The sequence below is a fragment of the Homarus americanus genome, unplaced genomic scaffold (genome assembly GCF_018991925.1).
Source record: "Homarus americanus isolate GMGI-L3 unplaced genomic scaffold, GMGI_Hamer_2.0 scaffold25013, whole genome shotgun sequence".
NCBI classification, from domain to species: domain Eukaryota; kingdom Metazoa; phylum Arthropoda; class Malacostraca; order Decapoda; family Nephropidae; genus Homarus; species Homarus americanus.
Genome location: NW_024722158.1, coordinates 8,038,716 through 8,056,706, shown reverse-complemented (window position 1 = coordinate 8,056,706; position 17,991 = coordinate 8,038,716). Strand labels below are relative to the sequence as shown.

Sequence of the window (17,991 nt, the reverse complement as noted above, 5' to 3'; positions counted from 1 at the left end):
GATGACTTTCAGTCATGCAAGGAAGGCGGCACACACACACACACACACACACACACACACACACACACACACACACACACACACACACACACACACACACACACACACACACACACACACACACACACACACACACACACACACACACACACACACACACACACACGGCAGCAACACAATACGATAAAAACCTGTTTACAAATGTTGCATAAAACATGAAAACGAAAATAAGACAAATGTAAAATAATATTGAAGTATAATGCACGCGAGCAAGACTCCTCCTCCTCCTTGATCCTCTTCGTGTGGGGAGGAGGAGGAGGAGAAAGAGGAAGAGGGGGAGGAGAAGGAAGAGGAGAAGGAGGAGAAAGAGGAGGAGGAGGAAGAGGAAGAGGGGGAGGAGAAGGAAGAGGAGGAGAAAGAGGAAGAGGAGAAGGAGGAGGAGAAGGTGGAGGAGGAGAAGTTGGAGAAGGAGGAGGAGGAGGTCGGGGGGGGGGGTTACCTCGTGACAGAGACCAACACAATTACCTCCGTGTGACCTCCGGAAATAAGAGAAATTCAGATGAGCAACAATTTGTATTCATGCCTTGACACAGCGCCAGGGAAGATAATTCAACAAACTACATTATTTCTCGCCCCATCTGCCGTGACGAGAGTTTTAATAAGAAGATTCGCTACGTGAAACTTGGTGGTTGTGGGTGGGGGGTTGTGGTGAGGGTGGTAGGGGGTGGTGAGGGTGAGGGTGGTAGGGGTGTTGGAGGGGTGGTAGGGGGGTGGTGAGGGTGGTAGGTGGTGAGGGTGGTAGGGGTGGAGGGTGGTGGGGGGTGATAGGTAGGTGGTGGGGTGGTGATGGTGGTGAAAGGTGGGTGGGTGGTGGTTGTAGTACGGGTGGTGGTGGAGGTACGGTGTTGATGCTAAGAGTGGTGGTGGTAGGGGTAGTGGTGGTGCTGGTAGGTGGGTGGTGGTGGTGGTGGTAGTGATGAAGGTACTAAGTGGTAGTGGTGGTGATGGTAGTGGTGGATATGGTTGTGCTGGGTGATGCTTGTGGTGTAGGGTGATGATGCTTGTGGTGTAGTGGTGGTAGTAAATGGTGGTGATCGTAGTAATGAAGTTAAGAGATGGTGGTGTTAGTAGTGGTGACTGTGATGCTGGTGCTTGTGGTGGACTGGTGGTAGTTGTGGTGGTTGTGGGGAGGGGGGGGTAATCAATTTTAAACTCGGGGGTGTGGGTGGAGGGGGGTGTGGAGGGGGTGGGGGGGTGGAGGGGGGTGGATGGATTAAACCTCGTAAATTGTGAATGTAATCTTAGGAGAATGTTATACTTGTGGCGTAAATAAGAATTAGTCTCGCCTCAACCATTCATCAGTTCTTAAAAGATAAATTTACTAAGTCTTTTCGTTTCCCAAAATCTCATCTTCAGAAAAATATAAGAACATCACATAATAGTTGTAAATTTTTCTCAGTTTTTAAAAATTAGTTTGATTATATTTTTTTATAATTTCGTATAATTTGGCTATAAAAATATGAGTAAAATATATAATAATCTAACTGAACTATTACTGAAAATGAGTGCAGTATTTTTTTTCTACTATTTCAAAATAAAAGTATAAATCTTAGGTTAGTAATTCCTTCACTTCCTTCAATTTTATCATACGAGTGTAAAGAACATATAATCATTTCATTCTTCAGGTCCTGTAAATAAGCCGGATATAGTTTACTTATTTACAACACAGATATATAAAAAATATCTTCACCAATTTACCATTGTTTACAAATTCTATGATAAAATTATGAAAATGATTCACTTCAGAAAGTCCCATATTTCATATTAGTCATTTCAGAATTCTTCACAAATTAATACTGAAACTTTGATGAGTCAGAATTTATCGCCTTAAACATTCATAAAGTCAATCATTCAGTCAGTCAGTCAATCAATAAGTCAGTCAGTCAGTAAGTCAAGGTTTACAAGAAGACATGTATAGAGCTATCAGACGCAAACCAGAAAAAATAAGAAAATAAACACAAATTTATATATACATCTTAATATAAACGAAATATTCACTATGCAAATTAATTAAATGTTTATTAATTTTTCGTACACACGTTCATTAATATAAGCAATGTATTAAGAAGTTTGGTTTTAATTTTTTCACGAGTTTTTACCTGTGTGAGGAAGACGACGAAGAAGAGGAGGAGGAGGAGGAGGAGGAGGAGGAGGAGGAGGAGGAGGAGGAGGAGGAGGAGGAGGAGGAGGAGGAGGAGGAGGAGGAGGGAGATGAAAAAGAATAAGAAGGTGAAGAGGATGAGGTATGGGAGGAGAAGAAGAAGAAGAAGGGAAATAATAATAATAATAATAATAATAATAATAATAATAATAAAATAAAAAAGAAGAAGAAGAAAAAGAAGAAGACCAAGACCAAGACCAACAACAACAACAGCAAACACAAAAGGAAGAAGAAGAAGAAGAAGAAGAATACAACAAAGAAAAAAATAATAAAAGGAAAATAAAATAAAAACCAAACAGAAAAAAACGAATAATAATTAATATCATGATAATAGCAACAACACAATTACCACCAAGTGTCATTAATTATCGTCACTATTTTCTTTTCTTTGGTAGGAGATAAGTGAAGGAAGTTGGTGGTGTGAGTCTGTAGTTTAACACTTGATGAAGGTTAATATATATAAGAGCAGTTGTAAGTGATCGTGACCTTTAGATCTGGTAATCACTTGCTTTATCTCTCTCTCTCTCTCTCTCTCTCTCTATCCCACTTTCTTTCTTTCTCTTTCACTCTTCTCGTTTTCATCCCTGTCTGTCTCTCTCTCTCTCTCTCTCTCTCTCTCTCAAGATCTGATTATTGTAATTTACCTGTAGTTTACCTGTAGTCTACCTTAAGTTTACCTGTAGTCTACCTTGCTTATTTCCGTAGTCTACTCCAAGTTTACCCAGTCTAACCTTAAGTTTACCTGTAGTCTACCTTAAGTTTAACACCTGTAGTCTACCCTAAGTTTACCTGTAGTCTACCTTAAGTTTACCTGTAGTCTACCTTAAGTTTATACTCCAGAAGTTTACCCTGTGGTCACGACAGATGTCTCAACCTACCGATGAGAGAGACTGAGAGACGAGAGGAGCGGTGGGGAGGGGGGGGTAGGCAGTAGGTGACAAGAAAGGGAGGGGGGGGGGGGAGGAAGAAGGGGGCGGTAGAAGAAAGGGGGAGGAGGGGAAGGGAAGGGGAGGGGCGTTAGATGACAAGAAGGGAAGGGGAGGTTGAGGGAAAGGGGTGATGTGGAGAGGGAGATGTGTGGAGAGAGAGAGAGAGAGAGAGAGAGAGAGAGAGAGAGAGAGAGAGAGAGAGAGAGAGAGAGAGAGAGAGAGAGAGCTCTAATAGCCAACCTACACTAGTAATAACTCTCTCAATAGCTTTCTAGTGGTGTCAACACAAGACCAGACTAGATTGGTAACTCGGCTGGTGGTCGGGGCTCGAACCCTCATGGACCACCAGGGCTGTTGCCGTGACCACAAGAGGACCACGAACCCACGTACTCACGAGCCTATGAACGCTGACGCCACCCCTGAGTTATATGTCCGGAGGGTACGTTCTCTCCCGCCCCTGTGATTATGATGCTCTGGTCTGTTGGGGGAAGAGGAGGAGGAGAAGAAGGAGGAGGGGGAGGGGGAGAAGGAGGCGGAAGAGGGGATAGGAAGAAGACAAAGAGGAACAAGAGAAGGAGGAAGAATAGGAGGGGATACGAAGACACAGAGGAATAAGAGGAAAAGGAGGAGGAATAGAGAGAGAGAGAGAGAGAGAGAGAGCGAGCGTAAGGCGAGACAAACTGTGGGGTTGGAGAGTGTGGCGGTAGGGGAGGATCGAACCAGTGTACCGACAGACAGAGTAATGCCGTGGAGCAGCTGTCACGGGTACAGTCAAAATAGAAACTTTGGAGGCCTGTTAGCACATGCAGGTGAGGTGACTGTAGACTGGCGCTGATGACTGTCGTTAACCCTCACTGACATTACAAGCAATTAATTGAATCAGATGTCTTAATGAGAGAGGGAGGGGAAGGAGGGGAGGTGGAGGGAGAGAAGGGAGGTAATGAGGGAGAAGGGAGAGGTGGAAAGGGAGACTGAGGCCCAAAAGAAGTAGAGAGAGAGAGAGAGAGAGAGAGAGAGAGAGAGAGAGAGGAGAGAGAGAGAGAGAGAGAGAGAGGCAAGATTACATGTTGCGCGGATAAAGAAAAGGATATGAAGGGAGGGAGGGAGGGAGGGAGGGAGGGGAGGGAGGGACTTACAGAGTCTGTATGATAAGGAGTGGAGGCAGGGAGGCAGGTATTTCACTTGCCAAGACATGGAAGGAGGGGAGAAGAGGGGAGGGGAGGGAAGGAGAAAATCGGAAGGAGGGAGGAGGAAGGGAGGGAGAAAGGAAAAAGGAAGGAGGGAGGAGGGGGAGGAAGGGGGAAGGGGAGGATGATAGGAGAGGAAGGAGAGATTTAATCCCTTGAGGACGATGACTTAATTCATTTAACTAAGTCACCGTAATATTAAACAAGTCGTAATCTTAAATCAGTCGTCAGGGAATCCACAACATGAATCCGAGACTAAACACGAATGTAAACAGTTGACGTCCAGACAAAAACAACACATTAATGCCACACAGCAACATTCTAACGTTCTTCTGATAACAAACAAGGACAGAAAACATCGGTTGTGTCTTTGTTTATATATGTATGTGTGTGTGTGTGTGTGTGTGTGTGTGTGTGTGTGTGTGTGTGTGTGTGTGTGTGTGTGTGTGTGTGTGTGTGTGTGTGTGTGTGTGTCTGTATGTGTGTGTGTGTGTGTGTCTGTATGTATGTGTGTGTGTGTGTGTGTGTGTGTGTGTGTGTGTGTGTGTGTGTGTGTGTGTGTGTGTGTGTGTGTGTGACATGTGTCCTTCATCTCTTGTCTATAGGATATGTAGCTAACCTAATCTAACCTAACCTAACCTAATCTAACCTAACCTAATCTAACCTAACCTAACCAGCCCAATCTTAACATAACCAAGCTCATAGCCTCACCAAACCTAACATCATGTGATAAATCAAAACCTAACCTAACCTAACAACATTCTGAAACTCTCGCCAAACAGATTTACACCAAATCTAGTCTTTGTGTTCAGGTCTGTTTCCGTGTGTTAAATGTAGCCTTATCATCCATAGTGTTTAGGAAGGCAACTTTATATTCAAATGACCGGCAAAAAGCACCCCCCCAAAAAAAAGTAATTCTGTTTATAGTCAGTATCAGTCAGATAGTTACCAGCCTCTAACCGCATTGACAGAGACAAAAAAAGTTTTACCGCGTCAGGGAGTTTTTAATTTAGTTTTTATTGTTGTTTTTAATTATGTCTCATTATCTACATTTCCGGGTGGTACAGTACAAACGCGGCTTACACCCATTCTGAATCTCTCCCGTTTTATTACGTCTAAATACTATTAATATTATTCGTTTTTCTTTATTTTATTACGCCTTTTGTTAAGTAATATCAATAATTCTATGTATTTTTTCCATTTTAAAAGTTTTATTGGAAAGTAATATTAATAATTCATTTTTCTTCGTAATAAGAGAAATGTTTACGTCAAAAACGGTATAACAGTGCGAGTTATTACACACACACTGACAGGATTCTGGAGGTGGAGGTGTTGCTTGATAAGATAAACTGACTTCATACTAAGATAAGCAACTCTCAACCGTTTCCCGTAACACGTATGAATAACCCGAGTGACGTATCAGACTACCAGAGGGCCATACCTTGACCTTATTACACCGAGAGACCACTAGAAAGGTTAGCCAAGTGCTTACCAAGAATAGCAAGACACTAAGCACTTCCCGTAATACGCTTGAGTAAGATTAGTTAAATATCCGGGTACCAGAGGGCCGAATTCTTGAAAATTTGCATTAATGTAAATATGACTAATGGATCTTTGTTTCCTTTGTGTCTTGTCTATGTAACATTTGGTTAAATTTTACATATAAACCCATTGAAGACAGATCGCTTTATACACCTAGTGACTGCAGGGAGGATAAACTAACCTTTATACCAAGATTAATAACACTTTACCATTTCGTAAAATGCATCTGAGTAAACATAGTGAGGAAGCTGACCACTAGAGGGCCAAACTACTTGACCAATGACAAATTTATCTTGGGGTAAATGACTAGTGGTGTCTTGGCAACATAGTTATTCTGGGATATATTCGCGACCCTCACACAGACGAGAGAGAAAAAATAGCCACAAAAACATAAATAATAATCATGCAAACCACCAGAGAAAACGTGACAGCCATAACCAATAAGAGGTGATAACGTGGCCACAGGGGATTGGCTGTGCATGGCCCTAACCAATCCCGTTTAAGTACGTGTCAGCACATGAGTGGGCGAGAGAGATCCCTGCCGGATCACCTTCAGCTGGGGGCAGATATAAACAAACCCAACGACGAAGAAACTTACTTGTTGACAACATAGGACTTGGAATGCGTCATGACTCCTCAGTTAAGAGTCCTGTGTGTGTGATATCCTGCTGCGCTTCGCCTCCTGCTGGTGTACTTGATGGATATCCTTTAGCTCTTCACCGTACATAGTAATAATGAATGTCTTTAGGATTTTACCTGTGATAAGCGCATTATAATATAATTATAAATACGTTTGTTCTTATACTTATTCATTGTAGGTATTTTAAGTCATTCACTATTTCATATATCCATTACCGATACTTTTCATTCATTATATTCACTCATATAATGTACTGCATGTTTATTCACTAAGTTATTCACTCGTTTTGCAACTCTCTTGACGATGGTTTCTATATTATACAAAGTTATACACTTCTCTGCATATATCTATCCTTTTTCAAACACTTAACAATATTATTCACTTACATCTTGATTCTCATACACTATGCATTATTATTCAATTCTATGTAAGTATACTGTATATCTTGTTCCTCATACATTATACAATATTATTAACGTCAATGTATAAATCTATCTTGTTTGTTATACATTAATTCACTTCCTGTTATGTATACTCTTTAATATTTATACATAACATCCAATTATTCGTGCCTATGTATATCTGCGTTATTCATTCCTATGTATATCTACGTTATTCATTCCTATGTATATCTACGTTATTCATTCCTATGTATATCTACGTTATTCGTGCCTATGTATATCTGCGTTATTCATTCCTATGTATATCTACGTTATTCATTCCTATGTATATCTACGTTATTCATTCCTATGTATATCTACGTTATTCCCTCCTTATACATATCCGCCGCCTGTGGTTTATACAATATACTATGAATAAAAAAGGAAATTGTTCTTGCTGCAATAACATACAATTATTCTTCATGTAATCACCAGAACAAGTGTTATTCATCGACATAACAAGATCAATCACCGCCGCTATGTTATTGAAAGTTCAAAACAGTTCAATATATTACTACCGTGTAACTGAAAGCGTAAAAAACTACCGTATTAAATCACCAGCTTATTGTGATAGCTTAATTTAAATCACCCTAAAGCTTCCTGGGATATTGATAGCTTAAAATAACCGAACACTTAAACATCAGAACCGGATATAGATAATTACTCCGTATAACACTCACGTACATGTTATCGGTTCCGTTATCTCTCAACCCAACCCGATGATAACAGAAGATAACTCAGGTTCACGAAACAAATGAATATGATAACATCCACGACAGGATTTAATTTACAAAATTATTTACTGTTTGTATTTGTTTACATATTATTATTATTATTATTATTATTATTATTATTATTATTATTGTTATTATTATTATTATTATTATTATTATTATTGCTATTATTATTATTATTATTATTATTATTATTATTGTTATTATTATTATTACTATTATTATTATTATTATTATTATTATTATTATTATTATTATTATTGTTATTATTATTATTATTATTGGTATTATTATTATTATTATTATTATTATTATTATTATCATTATTATTGTTGTTATTATTATTATTATTATTATTATTATTATTATTATTATTATTATTATTATTGGTATTATTATTATTGGTATTATTATTATTATTGGTATTATTATTATTATTATTATTATTATGATTATTATTATTATTATTATTATTCAAAAATTCGAACACATAATTTCTAAAACACAAAAAAATCGAACACACACTAACTATCTTTTGATCACAAAGCACGTGTATTCACCCAGCACGGGATGGTGAACAGCAACGAATAACTACAACACCGCAAAATCGATCGCACCAAACACAGTCACCAAGTCACCATTAATGTCTTCCCCAAGGTTAGAATGCCTGCCTGGTGACTCTTAAAACAGAGAGAGAGAGAGAGAGGTGTGCTTGGTGACTTCAAACTAACATACACGGACAATCGCTTATAATAAAAAAAAACACAGCATCACCAAAAATTTGATATCTAAACGAGCCATCTATACACATCCTGTTTTAAATCACCAGTATTGTGTTCACCAAGGACGGCAAGACGAGAAGAGGAGAGCTGAAGTAGTTGTTTAATAAAGAAAACGGGACACGGGATACGATTATTATCACAGTGTATACTCCTCACGGAAAAAAAATCACCAATCACGAAACACAATCACCAGTATTGCTTTCACCAGGTTCTGAATGCCTGATGATTAGGAAAGTATAAGGATAGTTTGAAGATCACATTTGGTAGTTAATTATACTGAGGTGATTAACCTTTTCATATGTAAATCACCAGGTCTATTTAATCACCAAGTCTTAATCACCAGGTCTTATTATCTTCTTAACTCATCAGGGGTTGGTCACTGCATACGGGGGTTGGTGACTGACGTGGAGGGATTGGTGATGACTGAACGACAGACACTCCACATGGCACCATTCAACACCACTAAATATTCAAAAAACAATCACCAAGTCGCTTTTTTTTCTAATCCTTTAAAGTACCATTTGTCACCAAGCACGCGGGTTGGTGACTGTCGTAGTGTGTATGTGTGTAGTGACGCTTGACTGACACACAAACACAATCACCATTACAATATAACACTCGAAATTGCAGATATAATCACCATACTATATTTTTTTTCTAAACACAATTTTTTTCCTGGTGAGAATTCCAAGGGAGTGGTGATGAGACTGGACAGACAGACAGACGCAGTCACTCACACACACACACACACACACACACATACTCTCCCTGGTGAGTGTCGGCACACAACTGGGCCACATCCACCCTCGCCTGGCACTATATGGAGGTTGGGTGCCCAGTGCCACTCTGTCTCCCACCCCGCTATAACGACTTCCTCTCCTAAGAACCCCGTTATAACTCCTATTGACACACCGAGTGAGGGAGATAGTAAACAATTATAATCTGTTTGCATGTTTGTGATAAATTAAGGTTAAATTGTTAGCCGGAATGATATATAAGCTCACTTAAAAGGGCTGCTACTGCATCTACCCTCGTTATAAAGACTCCTTCTGATACGAATCCCGTTATAAGACTATATATATACACCAAACAAGTATAATAACATATAAATCAAATCTGTTTATATAGTTATACAAATTCAAACGTAAGTACATCTTTTGAGTTAAAAATCATATAATTTTAAACAATGTTGGTGTATCTTATGTCGTTATAATAACCATCTCTTATAACGAACTTCACTATCAAGCGTCATTAAACACCAATCAGTAAACGCTACGGTATAAAGACTTATTATTTACGTAAAAGGATACGTTTGTTATATGTTACTATAGGAAAATAAAGACACGGTTGTTAAGGGGGGGTCCTAGTTATGTCTAACTCCTTTATAACAACTTTCTCTACAACCAACTCCGTTACAACGTCTACTTCATCATCTCTTAAGTAATTACTATAAGTGTTCTCAAGGATTTACATAATTATTTAAGAGTCCTTTAAATTGGGTTTTATAAGTGATGTGTGTGTGTGTGTGTGTGTGTGTGTGTGTGTGTGTGTGTGTGTGTGTGTGTGTGTGTGTGTGTGTGTGTGTGTGTGTGTGTGTGTGTGTGTGTGTGTGTGTGTGTATGTTTATTAATATTATTGCTATTATATAGTAAATATACAGCTGTGGCTGAACAATTACAGCAATGAGTACAGGGTAAAATACAGTTATAAACCTCCTTGACACTTTGGTAATATCAGGTACTTGAGATTCCACAGGTGAAGGAATATGAATTTTAAAACATATTTCAGATTCTTTTGTATTATGTGTGTGTGTGTGTGTGTGTGAGAGTGTGGTTCCGACATGAAAATGGTTGAAAAGCAGCGTTGTTCAGGGACAGAAACAACCACAGGTACACTTAAAGATACAAGTACAAATACAGAGAGAGGCACAAATACAGGAAAAAGTACAGAAACAAGTAAAGTACTGGTAAAAGTAGAGTACAGGAACAAATAAGTACAGATAAATGTACAAAAACAAGTACATTTACAGGTACAGGAACAAATACAAGTATTGAAACAAGTAGAGGTACAATTACAGGAACAAGTATACTGCAGGTACAGGCACAAGTACAGTAACTTCCACATAGCACCAGGAGCACCCGAATACAGCGCCTGAACCCCGCTTACATGAACAGACAGTGTTACCAACGTCACAACATCGTCAGAGTTGAATAGCCGGATAATAATAATGTTCCTCTCGGGATATTATTCACTTAAGAGGCTGTTGCTTGAGCGCCTCTCTTAGCATACGAGTTGTCAGTGCCGTCTCAGAGGATCCAACTTACTGCCTCAAAACTTAACATTGCTGAATTTAATCCTGCGAGGTTGGTAGCCCTGCTTAGTTAACTATGTAAATTATAATAGTATTGATAATAATAAAAGAAATAATAATAATAATAATAATAATAATAATAATAATAATAATAACTAGTACTATGAAGATATCAATAATAATTATATTTATACTAATTCAATAAGTAAGAGAGAGAGAGAGAGAGAGAGAGAGAGAGAGAGAGAGAGAGAGAGAGAGAGAGAGAGAGGTTATACACATGTCAGTACCTTAAGTGTGTAGTATATACGAGTCTATTTGTACGTATATATATATATGTGTGTGTGTATGTGTGTGTACATTGACCTTTTACTCACACAAGGATCATCTTCCAACACACCCGAGAGAGAGAGAGAGAGAGAGAGAGAGGCGGGTTGACTCCTTCACTCTACAGCTGAGTCACACCCTAAGAACGCACACAGTATGTTCAGGTCCCGGATGACTACACATAGTCTCTGTCTGCATAGTGTTTTGGCTATGGTGGCGTAACAGGTGTGTGGATGAGGAGGAGGAAGATGAGGTGTGGAGGACGAGGGGGAAAAATGGAGGAAGTAGAACAAGTATGATAATAATAGGAGAGAGAGAGAGAGAGAGAGAGAGAGAGAGAGAGAGAGAGAGAGAGAGAGAGAGAGAGAGAGAGACCCTGAACTCCGTCTTTCTTGTCATAACCAGAGTTTAATCACCTTGTTCCGAGCTCTTAACTGGTGATTAAATATAGTTACATTGAAATTAGTTCACTAGTTTCTGAGATATCTTGGTGACATACATACATACATACATACATACATACATACATACATACATACATACATACATACATACATACATACGTCACGAGATATTGAAATTCTCAATTATCAAACAAATTTCCTCTTTCCTTTTCCTCTTTTCTATCTCACTTATTCTCTCCTTCCTCATCTTCTTCCTTCTTCTTTCCTCTCTCTTACTCTTCCTTCTGCTTTCCTCCTTCATACTCTCTCTTACTCTCTCCTCCCTCTTACTTTCCTACCTCTTTCTCTCTCCTTTTCCTTCATTCATCCATTCATTTCTCTTCCTCTTCCTCCTCTTTATACTTATTCACACTCTTCTTCTTTTTTGTCTTCTCCCTCTTCCTCCTCCTCCTCCTCCTCTTCTTCCTCCCCCTCCTCCTCCTCTTCTTCTTCCTCCTCCTCCTTCTCTTCTTCCTCCTCCTCCTCCTCTTCCTCCTCCTACTTTTCCTCAGAAGCCCCCCAAGACCTCCCCAGGTGTTGCCCAATCCCCAAAGACCTCCCACTAATCCTCCCCCACTGATTGGAGATTGGCGACGCCCTGTCTATCTGTCTGTCTGTCTTTATGACTTGAGACAGACAGACAGACAGACAGGACTCTTATTATTATTTACACTTATAGGTTATATTATCATAGCATAGATGACAAAATATATAATGATTAATATATTTCTAAATTACACACACACTCTCTCTCTCTCTCTCTCTCTCTCTCTCTCTATGCTTTCCAAGAGAAGAGGAAGAAGAGCAACAGGAGGAAGAGGGGAAATAAAGAGGGAGAAAAAGGGAGGAGGAGGAAGAGGAAAAAAATGGAGAGGAAAAAGAGAAGGAAGTTGAGGGGATAGAGGAGGAGGAGGGGAAAGAAGAAGAGGAGGAGGAAGAGGAAGAGGAGGAAGGCACCTATTGATAATAATACAGTTCATTAATTTACATCACAATACAATATCTGATGATCATTTTGTTGTTGTTATTGTTACTTTCTATGTTGTTGTTGTTGTTGTTATTATTTTTGTTGTTTGTGTTGTTCTTTACCCAGAGGGTCGGCGTGTTTTCAAATCCATCTCATCCAACTTCGTCAATCCTGCTCAATCTTCCTCCTGATTCTCTCACACTAACGTTCCCCACGCCTCCTTCACCTTCCTCTCCTTCCCCCTCTTCCTCCTCCCCTCTCTACCTCCTTCTCTCACACTAATGTTCCCCACGCCTCCTTCACCTTCCTCTCCTTCCCCCTCTTCCTCCTCACACCAATTCCCCACGCCTCTTCCTTCCTCCTTCCCCTCTCTCCATTCTCACACCAATGTTCCCACGCCTCCACCTCCTCCTCCCACCTCCTCACACTAATGTTCCCCACGCCTCCTCTCACCTTCCCTCTTCCTCCTCCCCCTCCTCCTCCTCCTCTCACACTAATGTTCCCCACGCCTCCTTCACCTCCTCCCCTCTCTACCTCCTCCTCTCACACTAATGTTCCTAGCGTCTCTCACCTCCTCCTCCTTTTGTCTTCTTCTCCATCCCCTCCTCCTCATCCTCCTCCTTCTTCCTCTTCTTGTCGACTCATTCCAGACTCTCTTTAATAATTTCCCCACCAAAGACCATTACTGTTGCCCGGATTCTCTTCTGTACTTATAAATGATCACCACATGTCTCCTCTATCACCACAGAACACGATAACATACGCAACATCCATCCAAATGTCACTCACTGTTGTTGGATCCACTACACACACTTATAAACCACCTTAAACACACCTACTTATCACTACACACACTTATAAACCACATAAACACACCTACTTATCACCACACAGACTTATTTATCACTACACATACTTATAAGCTACCTAAACACCCCTACTTATCACTATACACACTTATAACTCATTTAAACACACTTACTTATCACTACACACACTTAAAACCACCTATACACACTTACTTATCACTTACGAGACGATGTTGCAAGTGATAGTTAGAACAGAAATGGTCTTTACGTGGTACAGGTGATTGTTTGACCTCTTAATGACCCCTCTCGTAACCTCAAAGAAAGTCATTTAAGGTCGATTCAAAACAATGGCATTGAAACATGACGGCTGATGGTGGAGAATTTGTTGAGCAATTAGCTATTTCACCTGTTACTTAACAAACATGCTTACAGGTAATAGGTACAGGTAATGATAGATACAAGTACAGGTAATTGATTAAAATACAGGTACAGTTACAAGCACATATACACAACCTACAGGTAAAGTTACAGATATACAGTTCATTATAGTGTTACAAATAATAACGCAAATACAGGTACAGATACAGTGATGCAAAAATATATACAATGAATATATACAAAAATAAAACACATATCAGGATCAACACACACACACACACACACACACACACACACACACACACCTATATCACCACCCTGTTATAATTATCCGCTTACAGATATCAACAAAGACTTCGTTCGACCCTCTTACACACACACACACACACACACACACACACACACACACACACGTCTTCATCTCCTCCCCCACACCTGATCCATCTCTATCACTCAACTCTCAACTGCTGCTCTTCATCCACCCGAACCTTCATCAACCATGTCAATCAATCGCTCAAGTCTTTCATCAATCACAGGTGAATCAATGGTGTGATTTAGGTCGGAGTGTAATTCAGGTGTGTGTGTGTGTGTGTGTGTGTGTGTGTGTGTGTGTGTGTGTGTGTGTGTGTTTTATTCACTTGTCTTACATTAATATCCTTCACCGTTCCTTTCCAAGATATAGATAGATAGATAGATAGACAGACATACGGACAGATAGATAGATAGATAAATAGATAGATAGATATAGATAGTTTTCTACTGAACAATAAATTTCAGGAAAAAATGACCCTTAAGACAACAGTTTTCCTCGTCACACATCCTTTACCATGACACATATTTTCCTGACTCTCATCCAGGAAATCGTAAGCAAATGTAAACAACAGATCCCCTGATTCTCAATAAAAGATCGTATGTTTTTTTTTGTATTATTCTATGTAACTGGAGATGTCAGGACGTATCTAATCGACTCACTGCTACACAAAGGTGGATTCTCACAAAGATTCTTATGTTGAATTTTCCCCGTATCTGATTCAATTAACCACAACACAAAGATATTCAGAGATTCTTACGTTAAAAATTTATCGCGTTTAAATGATTCTCTTAACCACAACACAAAGATTCTCAAAAGATTCTTAAGTTGAATCTTCCTCACATTTCATTCTCCCTCCACAGCAGCTAGACTCTCAGAGATTCTCAACAATATAATTCTCTCCAATAACTTACGAGTCTGAGAATGCATCCAGACGGGAAGATTGGAGGAGGAAGGTGAAGGGGAAGAAAGAGGGGAGGAAGGTGGTAGGGAGAGAAGGGGTAGGAGATCAGTATGCATTGTATTCTCGTTGTATAATACAGTACTCATACAATAGCCACCAAGTACTCACAAACACTGAAGCGAAGTTGGTCAAACTCTCTTATGCATCACATACCTGGAAAAAGAACAGGTTGTTATTAGTGGTGAGAGAGAGAGAGAGAGAGAGAGAGAGAGAGAGAGAGAGAGAGAGAGAGAGAGAGAGAGACGGTTAAAACATTCCTAGATTAATTGAAATATAATAATAATAATAATAATAATAATAATAATAATAATAATAATAATAATAATAATAATAATAATAATAACAATAACAGTTACAAACACAAATAGATAGATAGATAAATTAAAAGCTTATCTATAACATATCTAATCATGTCTTACGAAGGACTTTATACAACCACTCACGGTGATCGCCGGAAGTGACGTCATACCCGGGGGTCATTACGTCACACACCAAAACAATACTCATTCATCTTTATGGGACAAAAATCTTACAGGTAACGGGCGGAAGTGACGCATTATGTTGTTACTCACGCTGGCCAATTGCAGAGCAGGTGCGATGCTTTATGAGGGCAGAGCAAAAACCAATCATTTGCTGCTATGTGATTGGATTGAATTGGGGAACAGTTGTAATGTGGCTTAACTGAACCATTAAGATTAGGGAACAGTATTAGGGTACAGGTAAATACAAGTAAACTACAGGTACAGTACAGGTAAACTACAGGTACAGTACAGGTAGACTACAGGTAAACTACAGGTACAGTACTGGTAGACTACAGGTTAACTATAGGTACAGTACAGGTAACATAGGTAAACTACAGGTACAGTACAGGTAGACTACAGGTTAACTACAGGTACAGTATAGGTAGACTACAGGTACAGTACAGGTAAACTACAGTTACAGTACAAGTAAACTACAGGTGAACACAGGTAAATATAGATGTACTACAGGTAAATTACAAGTACAGTACAAGTAAACTACAGGTAGACTACAAGTTAAGACAAGTAAACTACAGGTACAGTACAGGTAGACTACATATAACAATAACCCTCTAACAACAAGGTAACAATATCACCACGTAATCACCCCCCCCCTGACCAGCTAAGCGTGTGTCTGGGAAAATCCAATCAGAACAAGTTCCAATCACTTGTTCGAATCAATTAGTTTTTCCCGTCAGTGTATGAGTGTGTGAGGACTGTGTGAGAGACTGTATCTGATAGGCTGTGTGACTGGAGGGAGAAACAGGTCGTGACTGAGGCGCCCCAGTTAGCCAGTCAGAAGTGGGGGTGAGATATCGAACAGTCTCGATACGTGTAGTTTAGGGAGATTATTTTATACCTGTTGGGAGACGATTTTATGCCAGTCGGGAGATAGTGAAGTAGGGGACAATTTTATGCCAGTGGGGAGACAGTTTCATGCCAGTGGGGAGATAGTGAACATATAAACAGCGGCCCCAGGAACTAACTTGACACAGCAGACGTGATCAGTGCGCCTCTGTGTCGTGAGAGAGGGAGAGGAATGTGAGGGTGTGACAACTAGGAGGGAGGGAAGGAAGAGGAAGGAGAGAGGAGGGAATGGGAAGGAGGAGATAATGGTTAGATGATGGGTGGAGAGAGAGTCAGCATAATATTACGACAGAATTAAAAAAAATATCTATTTCTTTTACGAAGTGACACAGTCAGCTGGGAGTGTCTCTTTCTCTTCCTCTACTTTTCTTTGTCTCTCTCTCTGTCTCTCTCACTCCCCCTACTTTTCTCTTTGTCTCTCTGTCTCTCTTTTTTTCTCTAATCTACCTTTGTTTGCCTATATGGCTCAGGGGTACAATATGCGATTAACTGCTCTCTCTCTCTCTCTCTCTCTCTCTCTCTCTCTCTCTCTCTCCATCGACTAACAAACATAACGTATCAAACATTGTTACTGTCTCTCAGAACCAAAATTTTTAATGCTATCGAAGAAGATTATATTTACTTGCAATTCTTCAGGACAGACAGACAGACTGACAGACAGACAGACAGACAGACTGACAGATAGTTCAGTTTTCAAGAGAACATTAAAATTAAGCTCTTTTATCAAACCCACAAGAGCCATATCTTAAGCAAAAGTAAATTAAAAATATGAATCACTTACAAGGTTCTGAAGTTGTTTAGAGAAGGTAAATAAAGCACCATCAGCCGTCCCTGGATCAGCTGATTAATGTTTACATCTGTCGACAAGCACCGTGACGTCATCGGTGCTGACAGCTGATTGGTCACCCGGAACACCATGAGTCAGATACAGGTTTGTGACGAGTTCTGTATGTTGTTGTCTGTTCATATAACTTCTTATTTTTATGTCTGTTAATACGTGTACATGTCTACTTATCCGTCTGTTTATCTGCTAATGTCTGCTTATGCGTCTGTATGTCTCATTACATCTGCTTATATGCCTATCTCCCTGCTTATGTCCGCTGTGTTTGTTTATATTTGATTACACGTCTGTCTGTCTGTTTGCTTATTGCCTGTTCCCTCACCTGTCTCAATGTCTACCTGTCTGTTCCCTCACCTGTCTCAATGTCTACCTGTCTATTCCCTCACCTGTCTCAATGTCTACCTGTCTGTTCCCTCACCTGTCTCAATGTCTACCTGTCTATCCCCTCACTTATCTCAATGTCTACCTGTCTGTTCCCTCACCTGTCTCAATGTCTACCTGTCTATTCCCTCACCTATCTCAATGTCTACCTGTCTGTTCCCTCACCTATCTCAATGTCTACCTGTCTATTCCCTCACCTATCTCAATGTCTACCTGTCTGTCCCCTCACCTATCTCAATGTCTACCTGTCTATTCCCTCACTTATCTCAATGTCTACCTGTCTGTTCCCTCACCTATCTCAATGTCTACCTGTCTATCCCCTTACCTATCTCACTATTTACGTGCCTGCCCCCTTAGCCGTCTCAGCATTTACCTGTCAGTTCCCTTACCTGTCTCAATGTTT

The 17,991-nt window shown here is 39.8% G+C and overlaps 1 protein-coding gene across 4 annotated transcripts in view; it reads right to left on the bottom strand.

Moving 5' to 3' along the window:
- The window catches only part of LOC121862192 (rap1 GTPase-activating protein 1-like), a 193,118-nt gene extending 183,861 nt beyond the window's left edge, over positions 1-9,257 (bottom strand). For 2 of the 4 annotated variants that reach the window (XM_042360279.1, XM_042360280.1), the window contains exon 1: positions 6,478-6,889. In XM_042360279.1, the coding sequence (XP_042216213.1) occupies positions 6,478-6,509 (32 nt within the window). In that variant the 5' untranslated portion in view covers positions 6,510-6,889. Of the gene's footprint in view, positions 1-6,477; positions 6,890-9,115 lie in introns of those variants that run through there. The other 2 variants (XM_042360277.1, XM_042360278.1) reach the window with 2 other exon arrangements.
- Between the last annotated feature and the right edge of the window lie 8,734 nt (positions 9,258-17,991).